This window comes from Arvicola amphibius, chromosome 14 (assembly GCF_903992535.2).
Source record: "Arvicola amphibius chromosome 14, mArvAmp1.2, whole genome shotgun sequence".
Classification (NCBI taxonomy): Eukaryota; Metazoa; Chordata; class Mammalia; order Rodentia; family Cricetidae; genus Arvicola; species Arvicola amphibius.
Window position 1 is genome coordinate 42,093,121 of NC_052060.1, and position 25,897 is coordinate 42,119,017.

At 46.4% G+C, this 25,897-nt stretch overlaps 1 protein-coding gene across 3 annotated transcripts; it reads left to right on the top strand.

Annotated features, from left to right (window-relative positions):
* The first annotated feature begins 989 nt into the window (after positions 1-989).
* Bdh2 (3-hydroxybutyrate dehydrogenase 2) lies at positions 990-24,148 on the top strand. Of its 3 annotated transcripts, none has more exons than XM_038311313.1 (10): positions 990-1,128; positions 3,010-3,140; positions 6,124-6,202; positions 7,608-7,704; positions 9,232-9,340; positions 15,372-15,432; positions 16,589-16,702; positions 19,621-19,679; positions 20,542-20,634; positions 23,894-24,148. In XM_038311313.1, exons 2-10 carry the CDS (start codon positions 3,069-3,071, stop codon positions 23,945-23,947), a joined length of 738 nt encoding a protein of 245 aa, XP_038167241.1. In that variant the 5' UTR covers positions 990-1,128; positions 3,010-3,068; the 3' UTR covers positions 23,948-24,148. The 3 variants fall into 3 exon arrangements, with proteins under 3 accessions (XP_038167241.1, XP_038167242.1, XP_038167243.1); XM_038311314.1 differs by having other exon boundaries at positions 1,004-1,128; positions 2,984-3,140; XM_038311315.1 differs by lacking the exon at positions 990-1,128 and adding an exon at positions 1,460-1,523.
* Positions 24,149-25,897: the final 1,749 nt, after the last annotated feature.

A 25,897-nucleotide genomic window follows, 5' to 3' on the forward strand; every position in this document is an offset into this window, starting at 1 on the left:
CATGTTAGTCCCGGTAATACCAGCAGCAAACAAACACAAACACGGAGAAGCAATGACTGGAAGTTTCTGCAGCCACAGAGTGAAGAGGAGTCACCCCGAGCCGGGGTGAAGCACCAGCTCCTTGTCTGGCTCGGCTCTGTCCTGCCCGTGTGCATCCGACTCTCAAACCCACACCGCAGCTGCTGCTCAGAAAGAGGAGCAGAAACCAGAACCTTCTGAGAGACATCACCTTTCCTTCAAGAAAGGAACCCTCAGAAAGTGCAGCCTGCATCTCCAAGGCCGGATCTGTGTGGCTGGCCAGCCCTGGCAACAAAGGAGGCGAGGAACTTGATAGTTTTGTTTTTGTAGCTTTCACAGTGCAGGAGGCCATGGCAAAGTGTGCCCAACATGTATCGAGTACCCCGGTTTATGGAGAACATTCACGCATGACCTACATAATCACTCTGCCTAATCACACCAATCAGATTAACCCACCAGCCTCTGGCCTGGCCAAGAGAGCCCACCAGATCTCGTCTTTCCCTTTCGTAGCTGTCTGTTTCAGCTAGCTTGGTTCCCTGCTGTTTTGCTCGTTCCTTTCAAGACTTCCATTCAAGCTGGGTGTGCTCTACGGTACCCAGGCCAGTGGAGCCAGGATGCCGGCGTTCTGCAGCTGAATGTGTGTTTGTGCCAGATCTGACTGCACACGACAGGTTAATGCCAGTATTAGACCTTAGCCACAGGGATGCTTTCTTTCCCTCCTTCAAAACAGTCTGGATTCAGGAAAAGGACAACTAGGGGGTACAGTGCCTTGGGTTCCTGGCATGCTGTCCTACCGTCTTCTACCAGCCGTTTCCTGGACATTCAGGCTCTCTGGCTCAGTAATAGGTGCAAACAAAAGACAAGACTTCCTGTTTGGCATTAGTAGTTCGATGCTCTGTCCACTAGATGGCAGCATGGACACATCTAAAGTACGCAGCTGGTTGCAAAGCCTCGTTTAAAAGCTCACAAAACTGGAATTCTCAGAGTCCTCCGGAGGAGCCTGAACTCCACCTCCCAGCATGCATTTAACCTGCATGTGACTTCTGCACAGAGATCTAAAGTCTGTCTTCTGAAGGAATCTGGAGGACTGTGTGGACTCGCTATTCAAAAGTAAGATTTTTCCAATGGTTTATAACCAAACTCTGGGGGAATGACACGTGGAACTTGTGGGGCCTTGTTCTCCTCATCGCCTTATAGGATGGGATAACTCCTTAAGGGAGTTGGAAACCCTCCTGTATGTGTTTGTATTTGAAAATAGCTAAAGAAAGAGAACTTTTCCAGTATCTGTCCTAAGTAAACTTTGGCTCGTGAAAAATATTTGAAATTCCTGAAAGTGCTCTGAGCCTCTCCTACCAGAAATCCAGGGTGTTACTCTGAGAACCAGCCAGTGGCTGCCTCCTAAACCTGGTTAAAGGGAGCGCAGCCCTGAGTCTGTTTCTTAGGACCCTTTTAAGGAGCAAAGTCGCGAGGACTTGCAAGGCAGGTTTACAGAAGACAACGAAACAGTAAGTACAGAATAATCTCGAAAATCCCGCAGCCATCACCATATGGTCCCCATGTGGTCACTATAATTATTGGGAGGGTTTGGATATTTCCAAAAAACAAGTCAGGGTCATGAGTTGGGGCAGGTCAGGTTCCAGACAACACAGCATAGTGGTCCTGCCTTCAGAATGGAGACAGACCCCCCATACCCCGTACAAAAAGAAGGTGTGGGCTGTGATTTGATTTTCCAGTCCTTCTGGTCAATGAATCTTAAGACCTACTGTGAAATCTTTTCAAGGGACAAGGATAAACCTCAAGCGTCTGCCTCTGTGACTCAGCAGAAGTTTGCAGAGGAGAGAACAGGTGACTCAAGACAATGAAGGCTTTTATTTTCTGAGCCCACCCTCTGTGAGGTAGCTGCTGTGGGACTTAGATGGAAAAACAGAGAGGAGGTTGAAGTGTTTTCCTTTGTGCCTTTGCCAGTAGTGAGCAAGTAATAAGGAGATTTGTCAATAGTGTCAGGTGATGGATGGAATCAGCATCTCCTCTGACCACATTTTCAGAGGGTCTGGGGGGTGGCGGGTATGGGAGGGAAGGCGGGGGTGGGGGAAAAGTCTAAGAAGACAAGGGATTTTCATCCTGGAATGCTGATTACTGAGGCTCCAGGAAACTGCTGGCTGGCACTTTTCAAAACAGTGTGAGCCAGGTTAACAGTTTTCAAAGGAGAAACTAAAAAACTGTCCCAAACAGCAAGGACAGGCAGAAATGACGACAAAACGTGGGCCAGGCAGTGGGGACAGCAAGGGAAAGGGGAGCTCTCTGGTCTCAACGTTAGAGGATGGGAAGGAGGCAAAAGCTGGACTCCGGCCCGGTGTCCCTCACCAGTCATGTCCTCCGTGGGCTGCGCTGTGCGCTTCTGAGCTAGGGACGCATCTAGGGGAAGCCCTCCTGAGCACTGAGTGGTGGGCAGTGTGGACAGAGGCCCTTCCTCCATGTTCTTAAAGAAGCAAGTCTATGTGTTCATTTTAGATATCACTTACCACCTGCACAGCTGGTTTGCATGTGGGTCATTCAAGGCTGTGTCTTTGGATTAAGCTGCAGATTCCACTGAAAGACCCCCTGAGTGCGGAGACTCTCACTCAAGTCTCGGGATAACATGACCCCCCCAGGAACTGAAGAGAGACCGTCCTTGCTGCAATTACACGAGGTTTATTGACAGGACAGGAACCAGTGCACTGGGGCTGAAACTCATTTCCCACGCAGGGGTAGAGGAGTTCCACCCCGAGTAGCTGGGAGAGGGGGAGTATGTAAGGGAAGAAACCACAACCCAAAGGGGGTAGGGTTGGAAAATTCCGTGATCATTGGAAAATTCTGAAAATACCAGTGATCATTACAAGGGGGTAACTCCCCGTTTCTCAAGATTATAATCTAACTTTATAGTCAGCTAGTTCCTGAAACAGAGTCACTGAACCGACTAACCTAGATTTTTGGTTCTTCTCTCCCTGCTAGATTTTTGGCTCTGTTCTTTCTGCTAGAGGGGTCTGGATTTATCCGAGTCTTTCACTACCATGGGCCGACTGGAAGGCAAAGTCATTGTCCTGACGGCTGCCGCTCAAGGGATCGGCCGGGCGTCGGCCTTAGTAAGTTCGCGCCCGCTGTGGCTTACTTTCACAGTGTGCAGACTGGCGCCGAGGTTATTTCCTTTTCGTTTGCTGGTTTCTCTTCCTCTTCCCTGTCTTTCTTCTTCCCTTGCTTTGGTTTTCTCCTTATTTTTCTTTCTTGTTGCAGCTTGGAACCCAGGACCTCAAGCAGGCTAAGCGCACACGCTAAGCACACACGCTAAGCTCACATGCTAAACGCACACACTAAGCGCACACACTAAGCTCACACGCTAAGCGCACACGCTAAGCTCACACGCTAAGCGCACACGCTAAGCTCACATGCTAAGCGCACACGCTAAGCTCACACGTTAAGCGCACACGCCAAGCACACATACTAAGCGCACACGCTAAGCTCACATTCTAAGTGCACACACTAAGCGCACATGCTAAGCTCACACACTAAGCACACACGCTAAGCACACACGCTAAGCTCACTGGCTAAGTGCACACGCCTGCCACTGAGCTGTGTTTGCGGCCTCTCACTGCTGTTCTTACCTTTAGTACTTCTGTCTTTTCCTGTTCGTTAGTGTATGCATGCATGGTGTGTGCATGTGTGCTTCTATGTGTGTGCTGTGTAGTGTATGGTATGTATGTGTGTGGTGTGTGTGTATGGTGTATGTATGTATGTGCTGTGTTGTGTGTGTGTGGTGTGTGAGTGTGTGTGTGGTATGTGTGTATGGTGTATGTGTGTGCAGTGTGTATGTGTGTGTGTGGTGGGTGTGGTGTATGCTGTATGTGTGTGCAGTATGTGTATGTGTGGTGTGTATGTGTGATGGGTGTGGTGTATGTGTGTGATGTATGGTGTATGTGTGTGCAGTGTGTGGGGGGTGAGGGGGGTGTATGGTGTATGATGTATGTGCAGTGTGTGCAGTGTGTGCATGTATGTGCATGTGTGTGCATGTATGTGCATGTGTGTACAGTGTATGTAGCAGTGGTAGCACATGCACCAGGATGCGAGTGTGGAAATCAGAAGACAACCCTGTGGGATTGGTTTTACTCTTTCTCTTTGCCATGGATTCCAGGGTTGAACTCAGGTTTCTAGGTTTGTGTAGTGAGTGCCAAAAAGCTCTAGCAAGCCCAGGTTTGGCCAACAGGAGCTGGCAGGCCTTGCCTGGCCTTTCCCCCTTCCCTCTCCCTCGCAAACTGTAGATTACCTCCCTAACGCTAGCCACCAATTAATTCCCTTATTAGCCCTTGTTTGGCCACTTCTTCCTCCCGAGGCTGGCTGTCAAGGTCCAGCAATGAAAGGCCTCATTTGGTTCACCTAATTAGCGAGCCCAATCAAAACCTACACCCCCCCCATTCTGACATAGACCTCCCCTATTTTTTCTTCTTAACAATTATACCTGCACCAGGCCGTGATGGTGCACACCTTTAATCCCAGCACTCGGGAGGCAGATGCAAGCCGATCTCTGTGAGTTCGAGGCCAGCCTGATCTACAGAGTGAGTTCCAGGACAGGTTCCAAGCTACAGAGAGAGAAAAAATACACCTGCAAAGGCATTTGCTGCTGTTTTTCTGCCTTACTCAGAAAGCAGACAGTTAAACTTTTCTTCCCTGCTTAATAAAGGATCTCTCTGTAAAACCAGGTGTTTGGATGTGGTTTGTGCCTAACCAGGGTCTGTGAGGGAGCCCCCACTGGGAGTCCCCACGGTGCGGGAGTTTCTTCAAGTGCCCCTATCCACTGAGCCATCTTGCCAGCCCACATATCTTAAGTTCAAAAGAAAAGTCCTTGACTAAGAAGAAGGAAGGAATTCCTTGGGCTTACTTAGAGACCTTTGACCGGGAATCATACTCCTCGGTCCCGGTTTATTTGCATCGCGAGGCGCTGACTTGACTCTACAGTGCACGTAGCTCTCTGCCACTGCGTCAGTCAGTTCAAGGTTAAGACCCGAGAGTTATAAAAACTTTCGGCTCGTTTTTTTTGCTGAGGTACCTCAATTTCTCCCTCATCACCCTGCTACCTAACACTGCAGTAGGAATACATCGCTGTCTGTGACTGGCGTTTATAAAATCGCTGCTGGAGTCCCTGGAGGTAAACGTCCTGTTTTCCTCTGTACTCGTTGCTCACAAGTGGCCCAAGGAGGTCATGGAGCTGGTCCCACAGGTAAAGGCACTGTCACCCAAGCCCTGAGACCTAACTTTGACCCCTGGAAAGAGGAAGGAGAAAATGATTCTTATATCCATACCGTGGCACATGCCCACACACAAACAAACGCTTACACAATAAACAAATAGATAAAAAAAAAAGTAAAAACATAGATAGAACATAGATAGGGTCTCATCGCAGAATAGCGGCATTATTTTAAAAACAGGTATTGCAGTGTTGCTTGTTGAAACAGGGTCTCACTATGTAGTCCTGGCTGGCCTAGAACTCAGCAAACTATGTTGGCCTCAAACTCACAGAGATCCCTCTACCCATGTGCCTCTGCTTCTCAAGTGCTGGGATCAACGGCGTGTGCTAACACACCCAGCTCTGAGTTAGGGTTTGTGGGTTTTTAAAACATTTATTATTTATTTATATTTATTTTATGTAGAGTGCTTTGTCTATATGTATATATGTATGCTGAGGGCATGCCTGGTGTCTGCCGAGGTCACAAGAGGTTATCAGATCTCTTGGAGTTGGAGACACAGACAATTGTGAGCCGTTATGGGTGCTGGGAACCAAACCCAGGTCCTCTGGAAGAGTAGGCAGCTTTTACGAACCATCTCTCCAGCCTTGAGTTAGAGTTTTTTTTTGTTGTTTTTTTAAATACTGTATTGTTTGATAATAAAAAAGACAAAGTCAGATGCAAAATACAGTGTATACTGCGCTGCTCTAATGACTAATAAAATAATGATGGTGGGGTAAGCGGAAACGAGACTATGTAGATGAAAATTCCACCTATTTTATCAGAAACACAATAAAAACGAAAAATGTTTTCCCAGTAAGCAAAGGACCGATTCGTATTTTATTTCTGGCAGGCTTTTGCAAGAGAAGGAGCCAAAGTCATAGCCACAGATATCAACGAATCCAAGCTCCAGGAGCTGGAAAATTACCCAGGTGAGCAACCTGCCTGCCGGTTCGGCATCAGCCCGGTATCAGAAAACAAAGACGCCAAGCATTGAAAGGAAACATTGGGAGCCGCTCCAGACTCCCGTCTCTTGGAGTCTGACTTTTTCGTATCGAGTCTGTGTTCCGTGATCTGCAGAAAATAGTCTGCTATTAGGCCGAAGCGGAAGGAGGAAATCTGAAGGGACCAACTTAAGGTTTCCTGTTGCACAACCTGTTGAGGGGTCTTTGCTCCCGATTACAAAGGTCTGTGAGAACTAACAGCTGTCAGGTTAACTATTAATGACGGCTTCGCTGCTGCCTCTGGCTGCTCTGGAGCAGCCTTGTGCCCAGAACATAGTATGACCGTCTTGTGTTCTTGCAAAAATGTTCGTAGTCCCTTTAAAAGTTAAGCGGCAGGTGGGAATCCGTTGTTCTTCTGTTTGTTGCGTTATTAGTTTTATATTGCTGGAAGGAACATAGGGACATTTCATGAAAAGTAGAACCCACTGTATAACACAGAGCTGGGTTTTTTTTTACGAATTTTTAATTTTTATTTGATGTGTGTGGATGGGGTACTTCCCCAAGTGGGTGCAATACCCATGGAGGCCTGAAGAGGGCGATGGAGCCTCTTGAACTGGAGTCACAGAAGGTTGATAGCAGGGGTTCCAAGAATCAAATCCAGGTGCTCTTAACTGCTGTGGACTCTAACAGGTATTTACTGAGGGGCGGAAGATGACCCTTTAAGATTTGTACACCTTTAGGAGACGTTTCTAAGGATCTATTTTTTCTTTTCTTTTTTTTTGGGGGGGGTGGGTTTCGAGACAGGGTTTCTCTGCAGCTTTTTTAGAGCCTGTCCTGGCGCACGCCTTTAATCCCAGCACTCGGGAGGCAGAGGCAGGCGGATCTCTGTGAGTTCGAGGATCTATTTTTTTTTTTTTTTTTTTTTGGTTTTTCGAGACAGGGTTTCTCTGTAGCTTTGGAGCCTGTCCTAAGCCGGGCGGTGGTGGCGCACGCCTTTAATCCCAGCACTCGGGAGGCAGAGGCAGGCGGATCTCTGTGAGGATCTATTTTTTATCTGTGTGTGTGAGCACGTGTATATGTGAGTACCGCAGAGGCCAGAAGGTGACGTAAGATCCCCCAGAGCTGGAGTTACAGGCATCTGTGAGTCACCTGCTGTGGCGGCTGGGATGTGAGTTCCAGTCCTCTGATGGAGCAGTAAGCGTTAGCCACTGAGCCGTGTCTCTGGCCTGAGATCTGTGCAAATTATCGACACTCCTTTGATGGCTATGAGTCGTATGCCGCCTAAATGGAAATGCTACGTTATTCGCATTCCACGCCGCCAAGCAGCCAAATCCTGGAGGTTATGTAGTTCACGGGTTCTTTGTAAATACCGCCTTTTACTTTAATTCTTCAGGTATCCAAACTCGGGTCCTTGACGTCACGAAGAAAAAGCAAATTGATCAGTTTGCCTCTGAAGTCGAGAAAATCGATGTGCTCTTCAATGTTGCTGGGTAACTGTAAACTTTCGATTTCTCTCTGAGAACGTTTTCTATGGTCTTATTAAATGACTGTTGGTCGTATGAAAGAAAGATTAATTGACAAACCACAGCATGTTCCTCGGGAAGTCAGGCTTGATGTCGCACATCACTGGACGATTCAGTAAATGAGACAACTATGTCGTTTGACATGAACTTGGGGCCCACAGACAAGTAAAGCTAAGGAAGGGAGTGGGCACTGATGCAAGATATGTAAATTAAGCAAAGCAGTGGTTTCTGATGTTTCCTTTTGTAAATGATCTGCTTGTCCTTCTACAAGGCTGTATCTGGAGACATAGTAATTGGATTTTGAGCATCCATTCAGGCTTCAGCATTGCGGAAGATGCAGGAGACTGTGTGTGGTTCTTGCTAGAGGAAGCTTACCGAGTGACTAACCAGAAATCCCGTAGTACATGAGAATTGTTTACGACTACATCTTATATTTAACTACAAAGTCGCAGTCCAGAGGACCGAGTCTGTAAGGATGCCATGTTCAGGAAGCTCCCTTGAGGAAGAATGACTTGCAAGGGGTTGATTTAGGATCTGTCTGTTCTTCTCCTTTGTGCACTGTGCCAGACACAAACAGCTACAATGTTGCTCTGCTACACTGATAAGGGGATGCACAGATTGTCTTGCCAGTTTTGAATTCCCTGTAGAACTTTAGCCTATGCCACCTGAGGGCACTGTTGCCCTGGAAACGGGAATCAGATGGAACCACTTGTCCTTGTTCCCTTTCTGTTTCTAAGCACTGGAGTTTCCAAAGCCCTTGGTATAGAGATTCTTATATTTGGCAGTTCCTGCCTTGTTCTTTCGAAAGAATGATTTCTTTTTTTCTTTTTCTTTTTCTTTCTTCCTTTCTTTATTTTTAACATTTGTGTGTGTGTGTGTGTGTGTGTGTGTGTGTGTGCACGCACCAGCTGGAGCTGGCTCTTTACTTCCACTTTGTGAGTACCAGAGATGTAGTTATCGGGGTTAAAGACCAGCATCTTTATCCTCTGAACCATCTCACCAGCCCCTGAAAAAGGATGTTTTCATGTAAAAATGTTGGCATTCTTACAAATATAATACATTAAATTGCACTAAGTTTGACTTGTATAAAGTCTTAAAAAGGAAAAGGGACGATGGTCTAACTTGTACTTGACAACAGAAGTCATCATTAAATAGATTAGAAGACATTGAGGGTTTTCTCCTTGTCGTTTGTTTTATTTGAAAACAGGGTTTTTCTGGGTAACTGTTTGTCCTGGAACTCATTCTGTAGACCAGTCTGGCTTCGAAATTAGAGATCCACCTGACTCTGCTTCACGAGTGCTGGGATTAAAGGCACGTGCCACCACCATTTGGTTTAGAAAAAGGTTTTAATCGCAGGAGTGTGTGTGTGTGTGTGTGTGTGTGTTGTCTCATTCTTATAACCCTAGGGGTTGTCCACAGGGCATGCCAGCAAGTACTTTCCTGGTGAGTCTTTAATCGTGTTTTTTTTTTCCCTCTGTTTAATCGCTCGTTCAGTTTTGTCCACCATGGGACCATCCTGGATTGTGAGGAAAAAGACTGGGACTTCTCAATGAATCTCAACGTCCGCAGCATGTACCTGATGATCAAGGCATTCCTTCCCAAAGTAAGAGGACAGACAGCATAAGCTGGGCGCCATCTTTCCCATTGGGTCCACAGACGATATGCACGCATGTGTATTTGATGTGTAATGTGTATTTGATGTGTAATGATATGCACGCATGTGTATTTGAGTGCGATCATGGCTAGCACGTTGACCAATGTGGACTGAGCCTTTATAGCAAGGCAGTTTATGGAGATTAATCTGTTTAACTTTCCAGTTCTTACATTCAGGGAATATTGATTAAGCATTTCAACATGCCAGACCCGCCAAGGAACTTAACAAAGTTCTTTTTTGAAGAGAGTCCCTTTATGGAGGGGTGAGAAACTCGATTGACATGTGATATAAATTGGGGTGGTTATGGGTACCACGTGGACAAGGAGCTAGGGTAACAGCGAGGCCCTCGTTGACCTCACTGGCAAACTGGAATTCTCAGAGAGAACGAAAGGAAGCAATGGACTGGCTTCTTGCAGCAGCAGAATAGTCCCGTGAGGTCAGTGAAGTTTCATCACAGCAGCTGACTACACACAGGGCAAACCTGAGACGGGAGGAAAGGAGCCCAGGCTCATGCAACAAGCGAGTGATCGGTCAGTTTATGAAGCCCAGTCACTCACCCTTCTGGGTCTGAGCACACTGTCAAGGTGCTTATGCCCCAGGGCTTATTTTCCACCTCAAAGACTTACATTTTTTTCTATTTTAAAATTATTTTGTTTTAATATTTTATATGTTTTACCTGCATGTATATCTGTGTATTCCCAGAGACCGGAAGAAAGCATCAGATCCCCTGGGACTGGAGTTACAGGCATCAAAGCAGCCAATGCTCTTAATTACTGAGCCATCTCTCCAGCCCCTTTCTTTTTGTCTGAGACACAGTCTCACTATGTGACCCTGGCTGGTGACTAGGAGGCTAGCCTTGAACTCACAGAGATCTGCTTGTCGCTGTCTCCCCAATGCTGGGATTAAAGATGTGCACCACCATGTCCAACCTACATTTTCCTTTTCAAACATATCATTATGTGCCTTTAGAGTGAAGAACTCTTCCGGGTGCTCTGGTAGGGTGTAAGTATTGAAGATGTGTGACCCTGACCAGGCATGAGTTTTTAAACCAATAGGAACAGACAGTGAATGCGCCTGACAGAAGACAGAACCCGTTCAGCTCCAATGAAGATATACATTCTCCCCCCCCCAAAAAAAAAAACCCGCTCTTAATGCGTAGCCCTGACTGTCCTGGAACTCACTGTGTAGACCAAGCAGGCCTTGAACTCACAGAAATCCATCTGCCTCTCCCTCCAAGTGCTGGGAATAAAGGTGTGCACCACCATGCCCAGCTTGAAGGTCTGCTTTGGAGTACTTGATTAGTGCTTTAAGAGAATCTTTGGTCAGTCCACATAATAGTGGACTCACTGTTCCCTCAAAAGTATGTTTCCAGGCAGGAGGATGGCTCAGTGGTTAAGAGCACTTGCTGCTTTTCCAGAGGGCATGAGTTCAGTTACCTGTAGTGACTGCAACCTACAGCATTCAAGATCCTCTTCTGGTCTCTGGAGCATCCATATACATGTAGTGTGCCCTCACAGAAACACGGACACTTGAATAAAAATAAAGTAAACCTGTAAAATGAGTAGACACATGTAAGTAAAACTGTTACCTTTTTAAAGTCTATAGATGTTGTTTGGGACCTTAATGTATTTGTTGAAGACCAACACTTAGTATAGGATTGGGGAGGGAGGGAGAAATGAAGGAGAAACCTAGGGCCCAGAGAGCAGCACACATATCTACTGCAGAATATTTGTTTAACTATGAAAAAGAAGAGCTGCATTTGTTTAACTATGTAAAGATATGTTGCATTTGCTTATGTTGCAGAATATTTGTTTGACTATGCAAAGATGTGTTGCTGTTTTACCTTGCCTGCCTAAGGCACCTGATTGGTCTAATAAAAAGCTGAATGGCCAATAGTGAGGGAGGAGGTATAGGTGGGACTTCCAGGCAGGGAGAGTAATTCAGAGGAGGAATTTAGGGTCAGGGAAGAAAGACAAAGAGATGCCAGGGGTCAGCCATCCAGATGCAGAGGAAGCAGGAAAGTAGGACATACAGAATGAAAGATAGGGGGAAAAGCCCCAAGGCAAAAGGTAGATGAATAGAAAAAAAAACGTTAAAGGTAAAAGAGCTAGTGGAACAAGCCTAAGCTAAGGCCAAGTGTTCATAATTAATAATAAGTCTCTTTAATTGGGAGCTGGTTGATGGTCGAAAGAAAATGGCAGCTACACATAGCCCACTCGTGTGCAACCCCAGCCTGCTGCAGGTCTGAAGCAGAGGCTAAGACAGGAGTGGGTGCGAGGCACAGTGCAGGTAGAAGTTAAGTATTTAGCTTTTTAAGACATCCATGCCAGATCATAAGCTCATGATCCTAACGATGACAAAATACATTTTTGTCTTTAGAAACAGTATCCGTGACTGGAGGGTAGAATCAGAAGGACTTGGCACCACTTGTTTAGAGTGGCTTCTGTACAGGCGCAGGGCAAACACCTGTCATCTCAACACTTGGGAGCTTTGAGCCCAGGTGGGGGCTTCACAGCACAGCCTAGTTTTAGTGGGAAAGATGACACTGCCCTTGACTCCTGGTCTCCGACACCGGCACTTGAATCCCTAAACACACGCTGAACTGCTAGGCTGTACGTCCTAGGAGGTGGCACTTGCCCCTTCTCGTTGTGTGTCTCATTCCTCTAAGGATGAGGAAGACACATTTCACGTCACTTCCAGCCCCGGCTATCCAGGGATTTTTCTGTATCATTAACAATGATGTGCATTTACCAGGTTAAAAATTTCCAGGATGTAAAACCCATGTAGATCTGAAAGGTCATTTGGTCAAAACATAGGAATAACGACAGAAGACTTTTGTTTACAGATAAATGTGCAGCAAACCATTCCTAGCTTGCAAAACCAGTCCAAGAGGTAGAGACCAAGTTGGAAATAGTGTAAGAAGACTAATTGCAGAATGCTGGGCTCTCTAGAAGAGAAGATCCATCCTGGCAAAATTTGGGGGATGTCTTTGGTCTTTGGGTCTGCATTTTATTGACTTTCCCCTTGGCTGTGTCTTCTCAGGGTTGTTCATATAAAAACATTTAGCAAACACTGACTAAATGAGTCAGATTTCTCAGTCCAGAGAGAGGCCACACATTGGATCTAGTGACTCAGAATGCCAAGAAATGACACACTGAGCTGAGCTCTGGCAATGGGGACAGGAGGGCTGGGTCTGACTTGGACTAACTAGATTCAAAGAGTGATCCTCCGCTTGAGTTTCCTGAAAGTCAGCTGTTCTAGGCCCATCACTTCACGGTCATCCCCAACAGAAAAGTGCCGTTTCCCAGGGAGCCAGGAGGGGCCTAGTGTGGTGTGGTGTGACAGCCGCCATAGCTCTGTCCCTGGGAGAGAGCCTGGAAACGGACAAGGGGTGGGGCGCAGAGTCATGGAAGCAGTAGGTGGAACTGAGTGGGTGGTGGGAGTGCCGGGTATATGATTTGCATCACTGGGGTGATGGAGGCCTGAGTTTTGCCCTGGAAACTCCTGAATTTCAGAAGACTAGAAACAGCCTGTATCACCGCCAGTCTATATACTAAACTGAGCTGTGTATATTATCTAAGTATTAAAAGTAGGTGATGTTAGATAAGAAAAAATGATAAACCAAATAAGAAAAGAAATGATTTGAAAACTTGGGTTGGTGTTTTTTGTTGTTGTTGTTGTTGTTGGGTTTTGGTTTTTGGGTTTTTTTTTTTGCATCATTATACATCATAATTATTCCTCATTATTAACCCCCATCTCACCCCTTTTTTTGAGATGGGGTCTTACATGTCCCTGACTATATTAGAACTTGCCATATAGACCAGACTAACTTTGAACTCAGAAATATCTGTCTTCCTCTGCCTTCTGGGTGCTGGACAGCAGGCCCGAGAGGAGGCGTTATGCCTGACTTTTTGGTTCCCTTTATTATGTACAAAGGTACATTGTAGCCTGGCATGGTGGCACATACCTTTAGTCCCAGCATTAAAAGGCAGAGGATCTCTATGAGTTCGAGGCCAGGCTAGTCTACAAAGCAAGTTCTGGGACAGCCAGGGCTACTCAAAGAAACCATATCTCAACAAAAAGATACATATAAATGAAATATTGCTTCCGCCTGCTGTGTCCCTGCCTTGGTTGGTCACCTCAGCCCCACCTGTGTGCTCTTAGCCTTTACAGCCCAGTGCCTGGCACTTTGTCTTGTACTCTTTGATCTTGGGTATAATTAGCCCAAGTATGAATATGGAGAGTAAGAAAAATACCACACGGAAGTAGATGGTCTTGGCCACCCCAGCTCTGGACCCAGCAGTCACAAAACTCCTTTCCTTTCCTACATTTCTTCTAAACCCTGGTAAAGAAACTCACCCAACAGGAGAGATGTTTCTCTCTCTAAGTCCTTTACATTGCCTGTCAAGATCAGTTTCTGGAAAGAACCACAGTGAACTGATCTCTGTTATGTTACAAACACGCCAGACGTCCTGTTCTCTAGCTTGTGTTCTGTCCCCAGCAGCTGTCTGAACTCTCTGCCACGCTCCCTCTTCTTGCCTTTACTCTCTTTTCTGTGGCCTCCATCTGACAAGTGACTTCGCTGAGAAACTGGTACCCAACCGCAGAAGTTCTCTCGACTCCTTGTTTCTTCTTCCAACACATCCATAGGTACCCATACCTTTGTTACCCAGAAGCATGTATCTGAGTAATGATCAATAACATCCAAATTAAAATTCCTAATAGCATTGTTCTTTGCACATGACTTCAGATCTAGGCCAGCGCCCTGCCATCTGCATTTGAAAGTTGTACCAAGAGAGTCACTGGAGTGTCCTTTTTAGATACCAGAGACCCTCCTCATGATGCTGCCTCCTTTTAGCGAGGGGTGGCCATCCTACCGTGTTGGTGCTCTCTCTCAGTGTGCTGCTGATCCTCCCTATCGGTGTGGTGACGCTCCGGGATGCTGAGCAAGCAAGCACACTCCACCTGTGTCCTGGATCTTTCCACAACTCTGCTTTTCCCACGCTCTTCCAAACCACTGCCTCTGCCTCTGCCTCCCCTGCTCCGCTCCTGGCACCAGAGTAAGCTCTGTAATCCCCAAATTGAAGGTTCCACTTCTCTTCCACCTTAGATCCTTCATCATGACTGCAGTGCCTTCAGGGGTCCAACCCAAGTTCTTCGGGGTGGCCTAGGTTCCACTCTACACCCTTATTGCTCCCAGGCTTCCATTCCAGCCAGACCCATCCCCTCCTCCCAATCCCTCGTGGAGACCTTACACTTTTAGTACCTCCTCCTTGAAGCACCTTGGTTTTTGTATTCTGCTTCTATGAGTGACACTATAGTTTTAACTCTTTTTCTCCTCCTCAGTAGCTCCTCTGCAATTCCCCCAGCCCCTGAGCCCAGAGGGGCCCTTCCTACCCCATCCTCTCCTTGGCTCTCTGCAGGTCTCCCCTGTCGCTGGCTTCTCGTTACATCAGCCTCTGCAATCAGACGAGTGTCTACTGTGGGCAGGGACTATGTCCCGTGTCTTTCAATTCACATAAAGTGTTGCCTGCCCCCATCAGGAACACACTGATGTTTGCTCCTGGCCCTTTTAGCTCAGGGTTCATTCTTGGTCTTGCAAATAATATTGTACCCATAGGAGGGGGTGGCATGCGTTAGGAATGCCAGTGGGTGTTTGGATGTGCCACTGACACCCAGCAATGCATGGGCAAAGATTGCAGGTTCCTATGTAAGACTGTTTCACGGACCTTGAAGTTAGTAGCTAATAAGATAATTAAATTGAACCTGACCTGGTAGTACACTCCTGCCACCCCAGCCCTTGTGAGGCTGATGTATGAGGACCTTGAAGTCAAGGCCAGTCTGGGCTGTAAGAAGAGCCTGTCTCCAGAAGAAGATGAAAAACAAAGAAAGGGGTCTGGTGGGCTAGGAGCCAATACAATGTGCCAGTGAGTTAGTGCTTCCACCTGCAGAGCAGAGATGTGTTTACTTTGTCTTGCAGATGCTTGCTCAGAAATCTGGCAACATTATCAACATGTCTTCTGTGGCCTCGAGCATCAAAGGTACTAGCGTCTTCCTTGTGGCGGGGGACTGAGTTCACACAAATACATACACACACACACACACACACACACACACACACTTGCATGAGCCGTGTATTTTAGAACTAAGCATACAGAAATTCCTAAAACTCACATGAGAATTCAGAACAGCTTTTTTAAAAAATGATCTTAAAGCTTATGTCATCGGGGCTGTTGTACGGATGTGCTGCTCATCAAATTAAATTTAAAAATTGCTGTCTTTGCCTTTCCTTTTATTCCTTCTATATGCATGGAAGTGAAAATTGAGTTAGGAGAGGAAAAGATTCATCACTGAAGTGATCCAAAATGATATACTGAGTCCAGGCTGAGCTGGATGCCCCTTGAATCAAAAAAAAAAAAAAAAAAAAGACAATTTCTCAATTTCTGTCTTGTGCTTCTCATAGATGGCATGTCAGGAAGTCCCTGGCCTCAAGTTCACTAGGTCACTGAAGCTGACTTGACCTTTCCTTCCTTGATTTTCACACTTCTGCTTCTGCAGGGCACAGGTTACAGGTGGGCACTGCCAGATTCAGTGCCAGATTCCATATTCTTCAGTGTAGCCGAGGTTTATGCAAAGTACCCCATATGTGGGAGATCCCTGTGAGCACGAGTCTGAGACTGCGGCTCAGACAGGGAAGCTGTATCCTGGAAGGGAAGCCAAGCCAAAGGGCTAGGACAAAATGGAGAGAATGTGAGAGTTTAAGATGAAATCCCTGCGGAGACAGCATTCTGCCTCTTAAGTGCGTGAAATACACGTGAGCGGAATGCAAGGGAGATGGATGTTTTGTTTCTTCACACAGGAAGATCTAAAGAGGGACGAGGGTTTCCTGCAGCGGTCCTGACAGTGAGCATCAGGTGGCTGCAACAGAGTTAGGTGCGGCATCTCAACCCCAGAGTCTGAGTTAGGTCCCACCTATAATGGTAGCATTTTCTGCATTCAGGAACTGTCTCTGTCGTCATTACAGAAGAGAAAGCCCGAGGCCAGTCATTCTTTAAAGGGAAAGCTGATTTCAATTTTTTTTTTATTATAAATAAATAATAAAAAGAGAGTTGATGGGAAGACTGTGAACATGGTGGGTGGGGATGGTGCTGTGTTCCTTTCTAAAGGAAGCTATGTCTCTAACTCCTTCCCATCCAGGGGTGGAAAACAGATGTGTGTACAGCGCAACCAAGGCAGCTGTGATCGGGCTCACAAAGTCTGTGGCTGCCGACTTCATCCAGCAGGGCATCAGATGCAACTGTGTGTGCCCAGGTGAGCAGGGCAGGGAGGGCTGCGAACTTGACCTTTCTTACTTTGCATGAGGTACCATAAGCAACATTTTCACCAGCTTGTTTATCATGTGTTCAATTTCTTTTCATCATTGAGGGACATTTAAGGTAAAGGTTTGGCCCGGTGAAGAGAACAGTTCAGCTTTGGATGGACCAAAGTTCCAAGTCACTTGGGAAGAAACCTCAATGTGAGGAATTTAAAATCCAGCATATGAGGGACAGTTTAGACTTAAGAGGCTGAAATACTAAACTTGTCAGAATCTGTTTTTCAAAGCAGACCCTGCTGACCTTATCAGGGGAGAACACACCCATGAGACAACAGAGAGAGCGAGAAAGGGGAGTCTCATGGAGCACAGGGATCTGCCAAAGTCCCAAACAACACCAGGATGGCTCCTAAATCAAGGATGCTGTGGCCTGTTTTATAGTGAAGCTTACTGGAGACACTCCCACCTGGATGCATGCACTCCATTCTTGCTGCAAAGGCAGAGTTGAGAGGTTGCAACAGATCACATGACTCTCAAAGCCAAAATATTTGCTCCCATTATGAAAGTAGCATGGCCACCCTCCTGCAAAGAAGCAAGAACACTGCTCTGCTTTTCCTGTGTTGTTTGTCTGGCTTCCTGGCTGCCGGAATTCACTGTGTGAAACAGGCTGGTCTCTGTCTCACAGGATCAGCCTGCTTGTCCCCCATCGCTACTGGGATTGGAAGTGTGCATCACTACACCCAGCAAAACCACTTTTCTTAGTGGGTGAGAGACCATTTCTAGGTCACTGCAGGTGCACTTCCTTCTGGTTCCACCAACCCAAAATGAACACAGGGCACCGAACAGTGCCAGCGGAAACCTAGATATCTCAGGCCACCATTCACAGGTGGTTTCGCAAAGCTTGAAATAAAAGAGATTCCCAGACTCACAGCTTGGAGGGGAGGAGCAGTTTTGATGAACCGCACACTGGTGCACCACACACTGAAAAGCACTGGATAACAGAAGATCTATCAAAGCAGAAGCTTCTGCTTCATATAAAATTGGTGAATGAGAGCCAAGGAATGTCGTGGAGATCTTATCATGCAACAGAGCTCATGGAAGAGATTTATTGGGGCCGAGAGAGAACAGAGAAGACAGACCGAGCAGGAGAATAGTCTGTGATGACCTTTCCAAGGGCACAGGTGTGAAGTAGGAGACAGGTGATAACACGGCTGCTGGCACTGCAGGTGGGCTGGTGTCTGACACAGATAAAGAAACAGGCAGAAGAGGACGTTGTCCAAAAATCAGAGGCAACAGAGGTTGCTACAACTGCCTCCTCCCATCACTGCCATAAGAAAAGTGTTAAAGCCAAGGAATTTAAACTCCGAAAAGAAGTGCTGTATATCCCGGACTAAGGTTTTCAATACTTTACAGCCAGAGCTGGGATGGCCCACCTGATGAGCATGCCAGAATGGAGAGCGTCCATTGGTTGGAGATCTGTGTGTCATTCGGGAAGTCCTAGAGTCTATTTGACTCTTGGGTTGGGAGCCACAGATGTACACAGGAGAAACTATTGAATACCCTTCATGTCTGAGCTGCAGAGATCAAGATTAAGATGGTCTGTGTCATTTGCGGGGTGTGGAAATGCAGCCACACAAGCATCACAGAAAAAGGACACTCTCAACATTCATTTTTTTTTTGGGGGGGGGGGGAGAGGGTTTGAGACCGGGTTTCTTCTGTAGCTTTTGGAGACTGTCCCGGAACTAGCTCTTGTAGCCCAGGTTGGCCTAGAACTCACAGAGATCCGCCTGCCTCTGCCTCCCGAGTGCTGGGATTAAAGGTGTGCGCCACCACCGCCTGGCTCAACATTCATTCTTGACTACAGCTGATCTGAATGGCTACCAGGAGAAAAATGGCAAAAGGTATCAAACATGTTTTTGTGTCCACGGCTAGAATTTTCACAGGACTTGGAAAATATGTTATTAAACTCCGGAACAGGGAACTAGCTGTGAGTCACAGAGGCCGTCCCAGAAGCAAAGGAGGAGTGAGCGCACCTCAGGTAGTGCCCATGGTTGTGAGTCACCACGTTCCAGCCACACATGCAGATACGGCACGGCAGACACCAGTGGAGTGGCATTGATCTGAGGACATGGTTTTCATTTCGTGTTATCAGTGGCGGCCCCGTAGAAAATAGGACACCCGTTCAGCACGTACAGCTCTAGGATTCTGAGGACTGTTATGGATAACGTGGAGTGAACATTAGTTGGTAGAAGTTGGGACTTTAAGTAAGCTATTGACACGCAAAATGAGGAAGATTTTGTAAATTGGATAAGTGGAATGTCTCTTCTGTAGTAAAGTGGAGATTCACACTGTTGCCGAGGGGTGAGTGACCCCGCCGAGGTGAAATTGCTGCTGTGTGTAGCAGGGCGTGATGGAGATCCTAAGGCCACGGTTCCACACAAGCTTGCAGACAGACGAGGTCTGTGGCAACTGTGAAGTTGAGCCCAGGATCCCCGTGGAGCATCACAGCAGAAAAGAATGGTTTGAAATCGTTAAGGCAAACTGGTGAAACTCAGATTTGCTGCTTTCTGCTTCTCTGGAGACTCGTGTGGGCATCACTTGAGATGACATGTAAAAACATGCATCTAAAATCAGCAAGTAAATGCAGCATGATGGTGTGTCGTCAAAGAAGCCTGTTAACTCCTCCAGGATCCCAGCCTGGTGTCCAAGAGAATCACTGTGTGTGTGTGTGTGTTTAAAAAGCATTTTGATGTCATTATAAAAGTTATCACCCCTAATAGCCAGGCAGGGGAGTTCACAGTGTCATTTAAGTGGAAGGGCAAAGATCTCACTGCTTGCTTATCACGAGTAAAAGAAGTTTAAGGTTTAATTCCCTTTTCAATTGATATAACCACAGTGACTGTCTCCTTTGGTTTAGGAACGGTTGACACTCCATCTTTGCAAGAAAGAATACAAGCCAGAGACGACCCCAAAGAGGTATATATACATCGCGGCTGGAATGTGTTCAAACCTTTTGACCAAAATTTCTTTTGAAAAACATGAAATGCCCTGTTCCTTGTCTAGAGTAGGTAGATCCATAGAGACAGAAAGTACAGCGGTGGCTACCACGCCTGGGAGAGGGGAATGTTACTGCTTACTAGAGGGAGATGTTTAGTTTGCACAATGAAAGGCGAGATGCAGCCTGGTTCTCGTGACACTGGGTGTGTGTGTGTACCTATTACCCCCGAGCTGTGCGCTGAAAGTGGCTGAGATGGTCAGTTTGATGTTATGTCTGCTAATGCTTTGCTGTTGTTCTGAGATGAAGAGTCTTGTGCATCCCGGACTGGCTGCCACTGTGTCCCTCCTTCCTCAGCTCCCCATACTGACCTGGATGGCCATTCCTAGTGGCTTTCTATTTGTGTTTGTTTTGTTGTTGTTGTTGTTTGGGGTTTTTCTTTTTTGTTTTGCATTTTTGAGACAAGGTTTCTCTGTGTAGCCCTTGGCTGACCTGGAACTCACTCTGTAGACTAGGCTGGCCTCAAACTCACAGAGATCCATCTGTCCCTGCATCCTGAGTGCAGGGATCAAAGGCGTCATGCCACCATGCCCAACTCTAGTTGCTTTCTTACTGATCACAGTGTCTGTAGATTCAGTGTATCATGACTAGTTTGGGTAACATGGGTGGAAAAAGTCACAGCAACCTTAGTTGATGGCCGTTGTCCCTCTGTAGATTTCCTGATGGTGTTGCGCAGGCTAGCCCACGTGATGACCCTAGTCCCTCTGTAGATTCCTTGATGGTATAACAGGGGCACACGCAGGCCAGCCTGCCTCTCTCATCTGGAACTGTCTCTGGCCACAGGCACTGCAAGCTTTCCTAAACAGACAGAAGACGGGAAGGTTTGCGTCTGCAGAAGAAGTGGCCCTGCTCTGTGTGTACTTGGCCTCGGATGAAGTAAGCACTTCTTTTCCTGTTTGTTGTTCTACCAGACTGGGTTGCCATTTGCTCGTCCTCTTCACAGCTCTGCGAGTCTGTGGTCTGCGTCACATGACAGGAATAAGTTCTGATTTCCTTCACGCAAAGAAAGGCCACCCCTATCGGTGACAGTGGCCCTTCCTCGTTCAGCTGTACATGACTCAGCGTAATGTCATACATGAATAGGGAAAAATTTAAAGTGCATATTTGAGTTATTTGCTTTTTTAAATTACAGCTATTGGCACGCTGATTAAATATAAAAACCTCCTGGGCTAGCGAGATGACTCACGGGTAAAGACCCTTGCTGCCCAGCGTGATGACGTTAAGTTCGAGCCTGTCACCAACCTGGTGAATGGAGAGAACAAACTCCCAAAAGTGGTTTCTGACCTTCACTGGCATGTCATGCATTCACACACACACACACACACACACACACCAAATAAAATGTAATTTTATAAAACTCTCTTGCTTGTGAGAGTTGAAGGAGGGTGTGAGCAGGCTCACCAGCTTAAATTGTGTTTGGGGGTAGAGTTGGTATATGTCGTAGTTTACTAGTGACCTGATTGAGAGGGTCCATGACTTTTCCCCCTCTTGTTTGTCATTGTGTGTAGAAATGCCTAACTCTGTCTCTTCGACTTTACAGTTGTTTAATAACGAATTTCTTCCCCAGTGACCAGTGTGTATGACTGATAAAGCAAAAACTCTTACAAGGTACAGAGCCTAACAACATCCTCTTCTGTTCTGGATGCACGAGAGACAGAATAACAATTGCACCACCAGTGTTTAACTTGGTGAACCAGTGCATTTTTACCGGGGTCACTAACAGAAGTGTGGGCAAGGGGCTAATAACAGGGGCAGGGATGACTTCAAATGGCAAGGCAAGGGCGCCTTTGGGGACAGCGGCCGCGGCCGCCTCGGAAGCGTGCTGAGACCACCCGGAGCCACTGCCACGAGCAGCCTCAGCACGCTTCCGAGGCGGCCGAGGCCACTGTCCCCAAAAAGAGCTGTATCACTCTGTGATCACCCTGGGGCACTGGTGACTGGCAGAGGTCCAATCAGATCTCCCCCTCCTCCAGCAGTATCTGCCTCTAAAGCAGGAGGGCCGGGCAGAGCCATTGAGAATCCTGCCTGCTGTAACTTCCCCAGGTGTGTGAAGTTTGTGTGCCTCCAGGGTCCCCTGAGCCTCCACCCCCTCTTAGGGGGACTGCTGCGTTTCTGGGGGGGGGGGGTGAAGGAGGTTTGCGTATTAGTTCCTATTCACAGTAACTTAGTGCCACCCAGATGGTTGGTGATCGTGACAGACACAAAGGTTGAGATGGTTTATGTACCACTCTTCAAGACTGTTGGCAACAGTTCCTAGAAGCTGGGGAATTGCTAGGAAAATTATTACTGAAGGAAACACTTTACCGTTTTCATGTATTTAAATTTAAAAAAAATGTATTTTCTTCTGCCTCTTTCAATGTTTTCAGCTTCAGATCTCTTTAAAACTAAGGAGATGCCGGGCGGTGGTGGCGCACGCCTTTAATCCCAGCACTCGGGAGGCAGAGGCAGGCGGATCTCTGTGAGTTCGAGACCAGCCTGGTCTACAAAAGCTAGTTCCAGGACAGGCTCTAAAAAAGCTGCAGAGAAACCCTGTCTCAAAAAACCAAAAAAAGAAAAAAAAGAAAAAAAACTAAGGAGACAAACATGAGAGTTTATTATCCATTTTAAGTGAATAGACTTTTTTATTTTTTAATTCTTTGACAATTTCATACATCTATATAATGTATGTTTACTCCCATTACTCTCTTTCTCCCATCTCCTTTGAGCCCTTTCTTCTCAACAGTCTCCTCCCCTTTCATATTTTTTTTTGAATGACCCACTGAGCACACTCGGGGTTGCTCTCTCTAAAGTGTGGGTGTGGGGGTATTTACATGCGAATGGGCTACCAGTGGCTACAGTACTAAGAAAGAACGAATCCTTTCCCCCAGCAGCCATGAAAGGCCAATAGCTCTTTTGCTAAGAGGACTTTACCAGCCCCTCCCTCCCTCCTCAGCTGCTGCGGATGCCTGACTTCAAGGGTCTTGTCACGCCCACGTCCAGAAGACAAGCTGGGATTTTTGTTGTTATTGTTTTTTGGTTTTTTTTTTTCGAGACAGGGTTTCTCTGTGGCTTTGGAGCCTATCCTGGAACTAGCTCTTGTAGACCAGGCTGGCCTCAAACTCATGGAGATCCACCTGCGTCTGCCTCCCGAGTGCTGGGATTAATGGCATGCACCACCACTGCCCAGCAAGCTGGGATATTTTTAAACGTCTACTATGACTTCAGCTTTAGTTCTCTGGGAAATGGAATTTTCAAATTGGGAGTGTAGGCCCCAGCCCCTCACATCTATCCCAGCCCCCAGGCCTGGTCTGGATTCCAAATCCCAGCAGGCCAGGTCCTGACTACTAGGACCACTCCCCAGGGTATTTAAGTGATATCCCAAAAGAGGAGGAACATGTAGTCCCTTTTCCTTCCTCCCGGTGGGCTGTTCCTGCGGCTTTCTGGTTCCCCCTTGGAGCCACCCGAGAGCACAGAACTCCCATTAAACCTGGATATTTCTTAATTCGGCTTGCTTTGATTTGGCTTGATTGGAAATTTTTGCGTGGGCAGAGAACTCGCATTAGGAACTATTCCTAACAGGAATGTTTACAAACAGAAGCCAATAACTATTTCTTTAAGACCCTTTAGTGTTCTACATAATTGGGCATCTGAGTCTAGCATGGAGTATAATTTGACCCGTTAGTGTGTTGCAATAATGATTGCCTATGTATAATTTAAAAATATATATTTAGTGTGCATTCATGAATTTATCAATTAATAAACATTCTCTTTTCCCCATTGTTAATAGGACCACTTAATGACTGACATGTTAAAAATACTCGTTAGTGGTCTGAAAGTTACCTGACTTTGAATGGTCCTGAGCTTGAGAATAAAATGACAGAGCAAGTGCTGTTTCTGTACTTTGTACCTCCTCTCCTTAAGACTGCGATTCTGAAGGCAAACAGACTGTACCGGGATGTGACCCGCTCATCTGCTCAAGGCCATGTGCTCCAGGTCATGGGATGCTCAGCTGTTCCAAGTCATCCAAACAGTTCAGTTATGGTTTCCTGTTAGCATGAGCATCAAAGGTTTTGTTTATCCCAGTCCTAAGAAATGTCCAAAATACACCCTGGGTCCAGCGTGACTAACTGTGTGTCCCCTGTGCTTGTCCTTGCAGTCTGCCTATGTAACGGGCAACCCTGTCATCATTGATGGAGGCTGGAGCCTGTGACTGCTGGAAACTCCTGCAGAGAAGGCAGGCTCTTCCTGCTCAAAGGGAAAAGAAGCTGACTCGATGATCACCTCTCCTATGAATGACATTCGTGAAAACAGCCCCCTTTAGTGATTGCTCCCAAGAGTGGAGTCTTTCAATAGACTCTGCCTCATCTGAAACGACGGAAAACAAATCAAATAAAATGTATAAATCAAAAGAGTAGTTTTTAAAATCAGCAAAGGTTTGTGAGATCCTACTGGCATAGCAGATAACTATTGCAAAAGACTATGGCTATAAAATCTGGACATTTGCTGCTTAGTGTGAAGGCCAGCATGGGGGGGGGTGGCAGGGGGGCTGAGGGCAAGGCACTTAGATAAGTTGTATCTCATGGGGCTCTGATTTCCGGGATTCGGAGGGGCACATTGCTGTGTCCTCTCTTAAGAAAAGAGGAGGGAAAGAACCCAGATCTTTTAGAAATGCATCGGTCCTTAGCTGGAGAGAACCTTTTGTTACTTAATTGCTTCCCCAAGCCGGACTTCTGAGCAGCATCACACTGGGGGTTCAGGTTTTAAAATAGGAATTTGGGGAGGACACCTTAGTTTATAGCAATAAGTAAAATGAAACTATGAATACACAGAAGACACGTTTAAAAGAAAAATATTTATTTCCAGTTTCACTTTATTTTTCAGAACAGAAATGCTTTTGTAAGTTCTGCATTGCTGTTTGTTGGTGCCAGCCTGAGATTTTTTACACCACCATAAATGCATGCCACAGGTAGAAAGGAGCTGGCTTTAATGACACAGGAGAGGAATTCTAATTGACAGCTACATTTTTTTGTCTTGTTTTGTAAAAGAAAAGTGACCAAGTGTTTACCACACATTAGCGCTATTTTCTTAGTCTAGACATTGCTTATTAAAATCAGCAATTATACCCAGTATGAGACTAGGAATATATAATTAGGGTGCAATACAGGCAATTTGAGAGGATTTTTGCAGATTAAATCCAGCGATGTTTTTCAACGATTTCCAGGTAACAAGTGAGAGGCTCATGACTCTGAAAATAGGCTCTGCACGAACAGGAGACAAGTGGAAGTACAGGAAATTAAAAGTGAATTTATCAAAGTAACTACAGCGTCGTTCACGAGTGATTTCTTTCAGCTTTAAGGTTGTCTTTGTGAGCTGTTTGGTGTCCGCTCCAAAGGCGGTATGATAGGAAGCCAGCACTTTCTCTTTGCCTTTTCTCGGAGAGAGAAGCAATCACCCAGGATAGGGGTAACATTCCGTGTATGAAGATGGATTTGAATTGAAATTCACAACAAAGGGTACTTGGAGTAGCACTGCCAGCAACTCCATTGATAAGGTTAGTCAGGGTTCTGGTCAGGTATTCTCCAAGCTGGTGGCGGACTGAGTTGTGAGCTACACCCGGCCACCCAGCCTGCCCTGTGGTTCAGTTGTCTGGTCTGTGTTCACTAAAGCAGCTTCTCACTCTGCAGCTCACACTGGCTTTGATACCACCATCTCCTGCCTCGGGAGTGTTGGGATTATAGATTGTGCCACCAGGCCTGCCTGGCTAGTTTTTCAGTTTATAAAATTAGGGATTTGGGCTAAATGCCTTGTCTTCCTTTTCGGGTATCATGATCAAAATGCTGTAACTCGTTATCTAGTAAGCGAACGGAACCCTGGAGTGGAGAATAATGAGCTGTGTGCTGCGAGCAGGTTCATGCAGCTGGAAACAAATGAATTCATTTAAGCTTGGCGAATTCTACAGCATAGATTCCAAGAGCAGATCTTCAACCACTGCTCTCAGAGCCGAGATGTTAGAAGCCACGAAAGCAGGAATGAATCTAGCCAAAAAGTTCAATTTTTCCACTCATGCCAATCAAATAAAGAGACATATCAAATGAGCATCATATGACCAGTGGGGGAAGAAAGGAAAATATGCCTTGGACCTGCAGATGAGGAAGCCGAT

What these genes read in the sequence shown, in the direction of transcription:
- Bdh2 (XM_038311313.1), top strand. Translation starts at nt 3,069, where the DNA reads ATGGGCCGACTGGAAGGCAAAGTCATTGTCCTGACGGCTGCCGCTCAA. An exon ending in CCAGAGACGACCCCAAAGAG is followed by an intron (nt 19,680 to 20,541) that starts GTATATATACAT and finishes CTCTGGCCACAG; the next exon opens with GCACTGCAAGCTTTCCTAAA. An exon ending in TGTACTTGGCCTCGGATGAA is followed by an intron (nt 20,635 to 23,893) that starts GTAAGCACTTCT and finishes TTGTCCTTGCAG; the next exon opens with TCTGCCTATGTAACGGGCAA.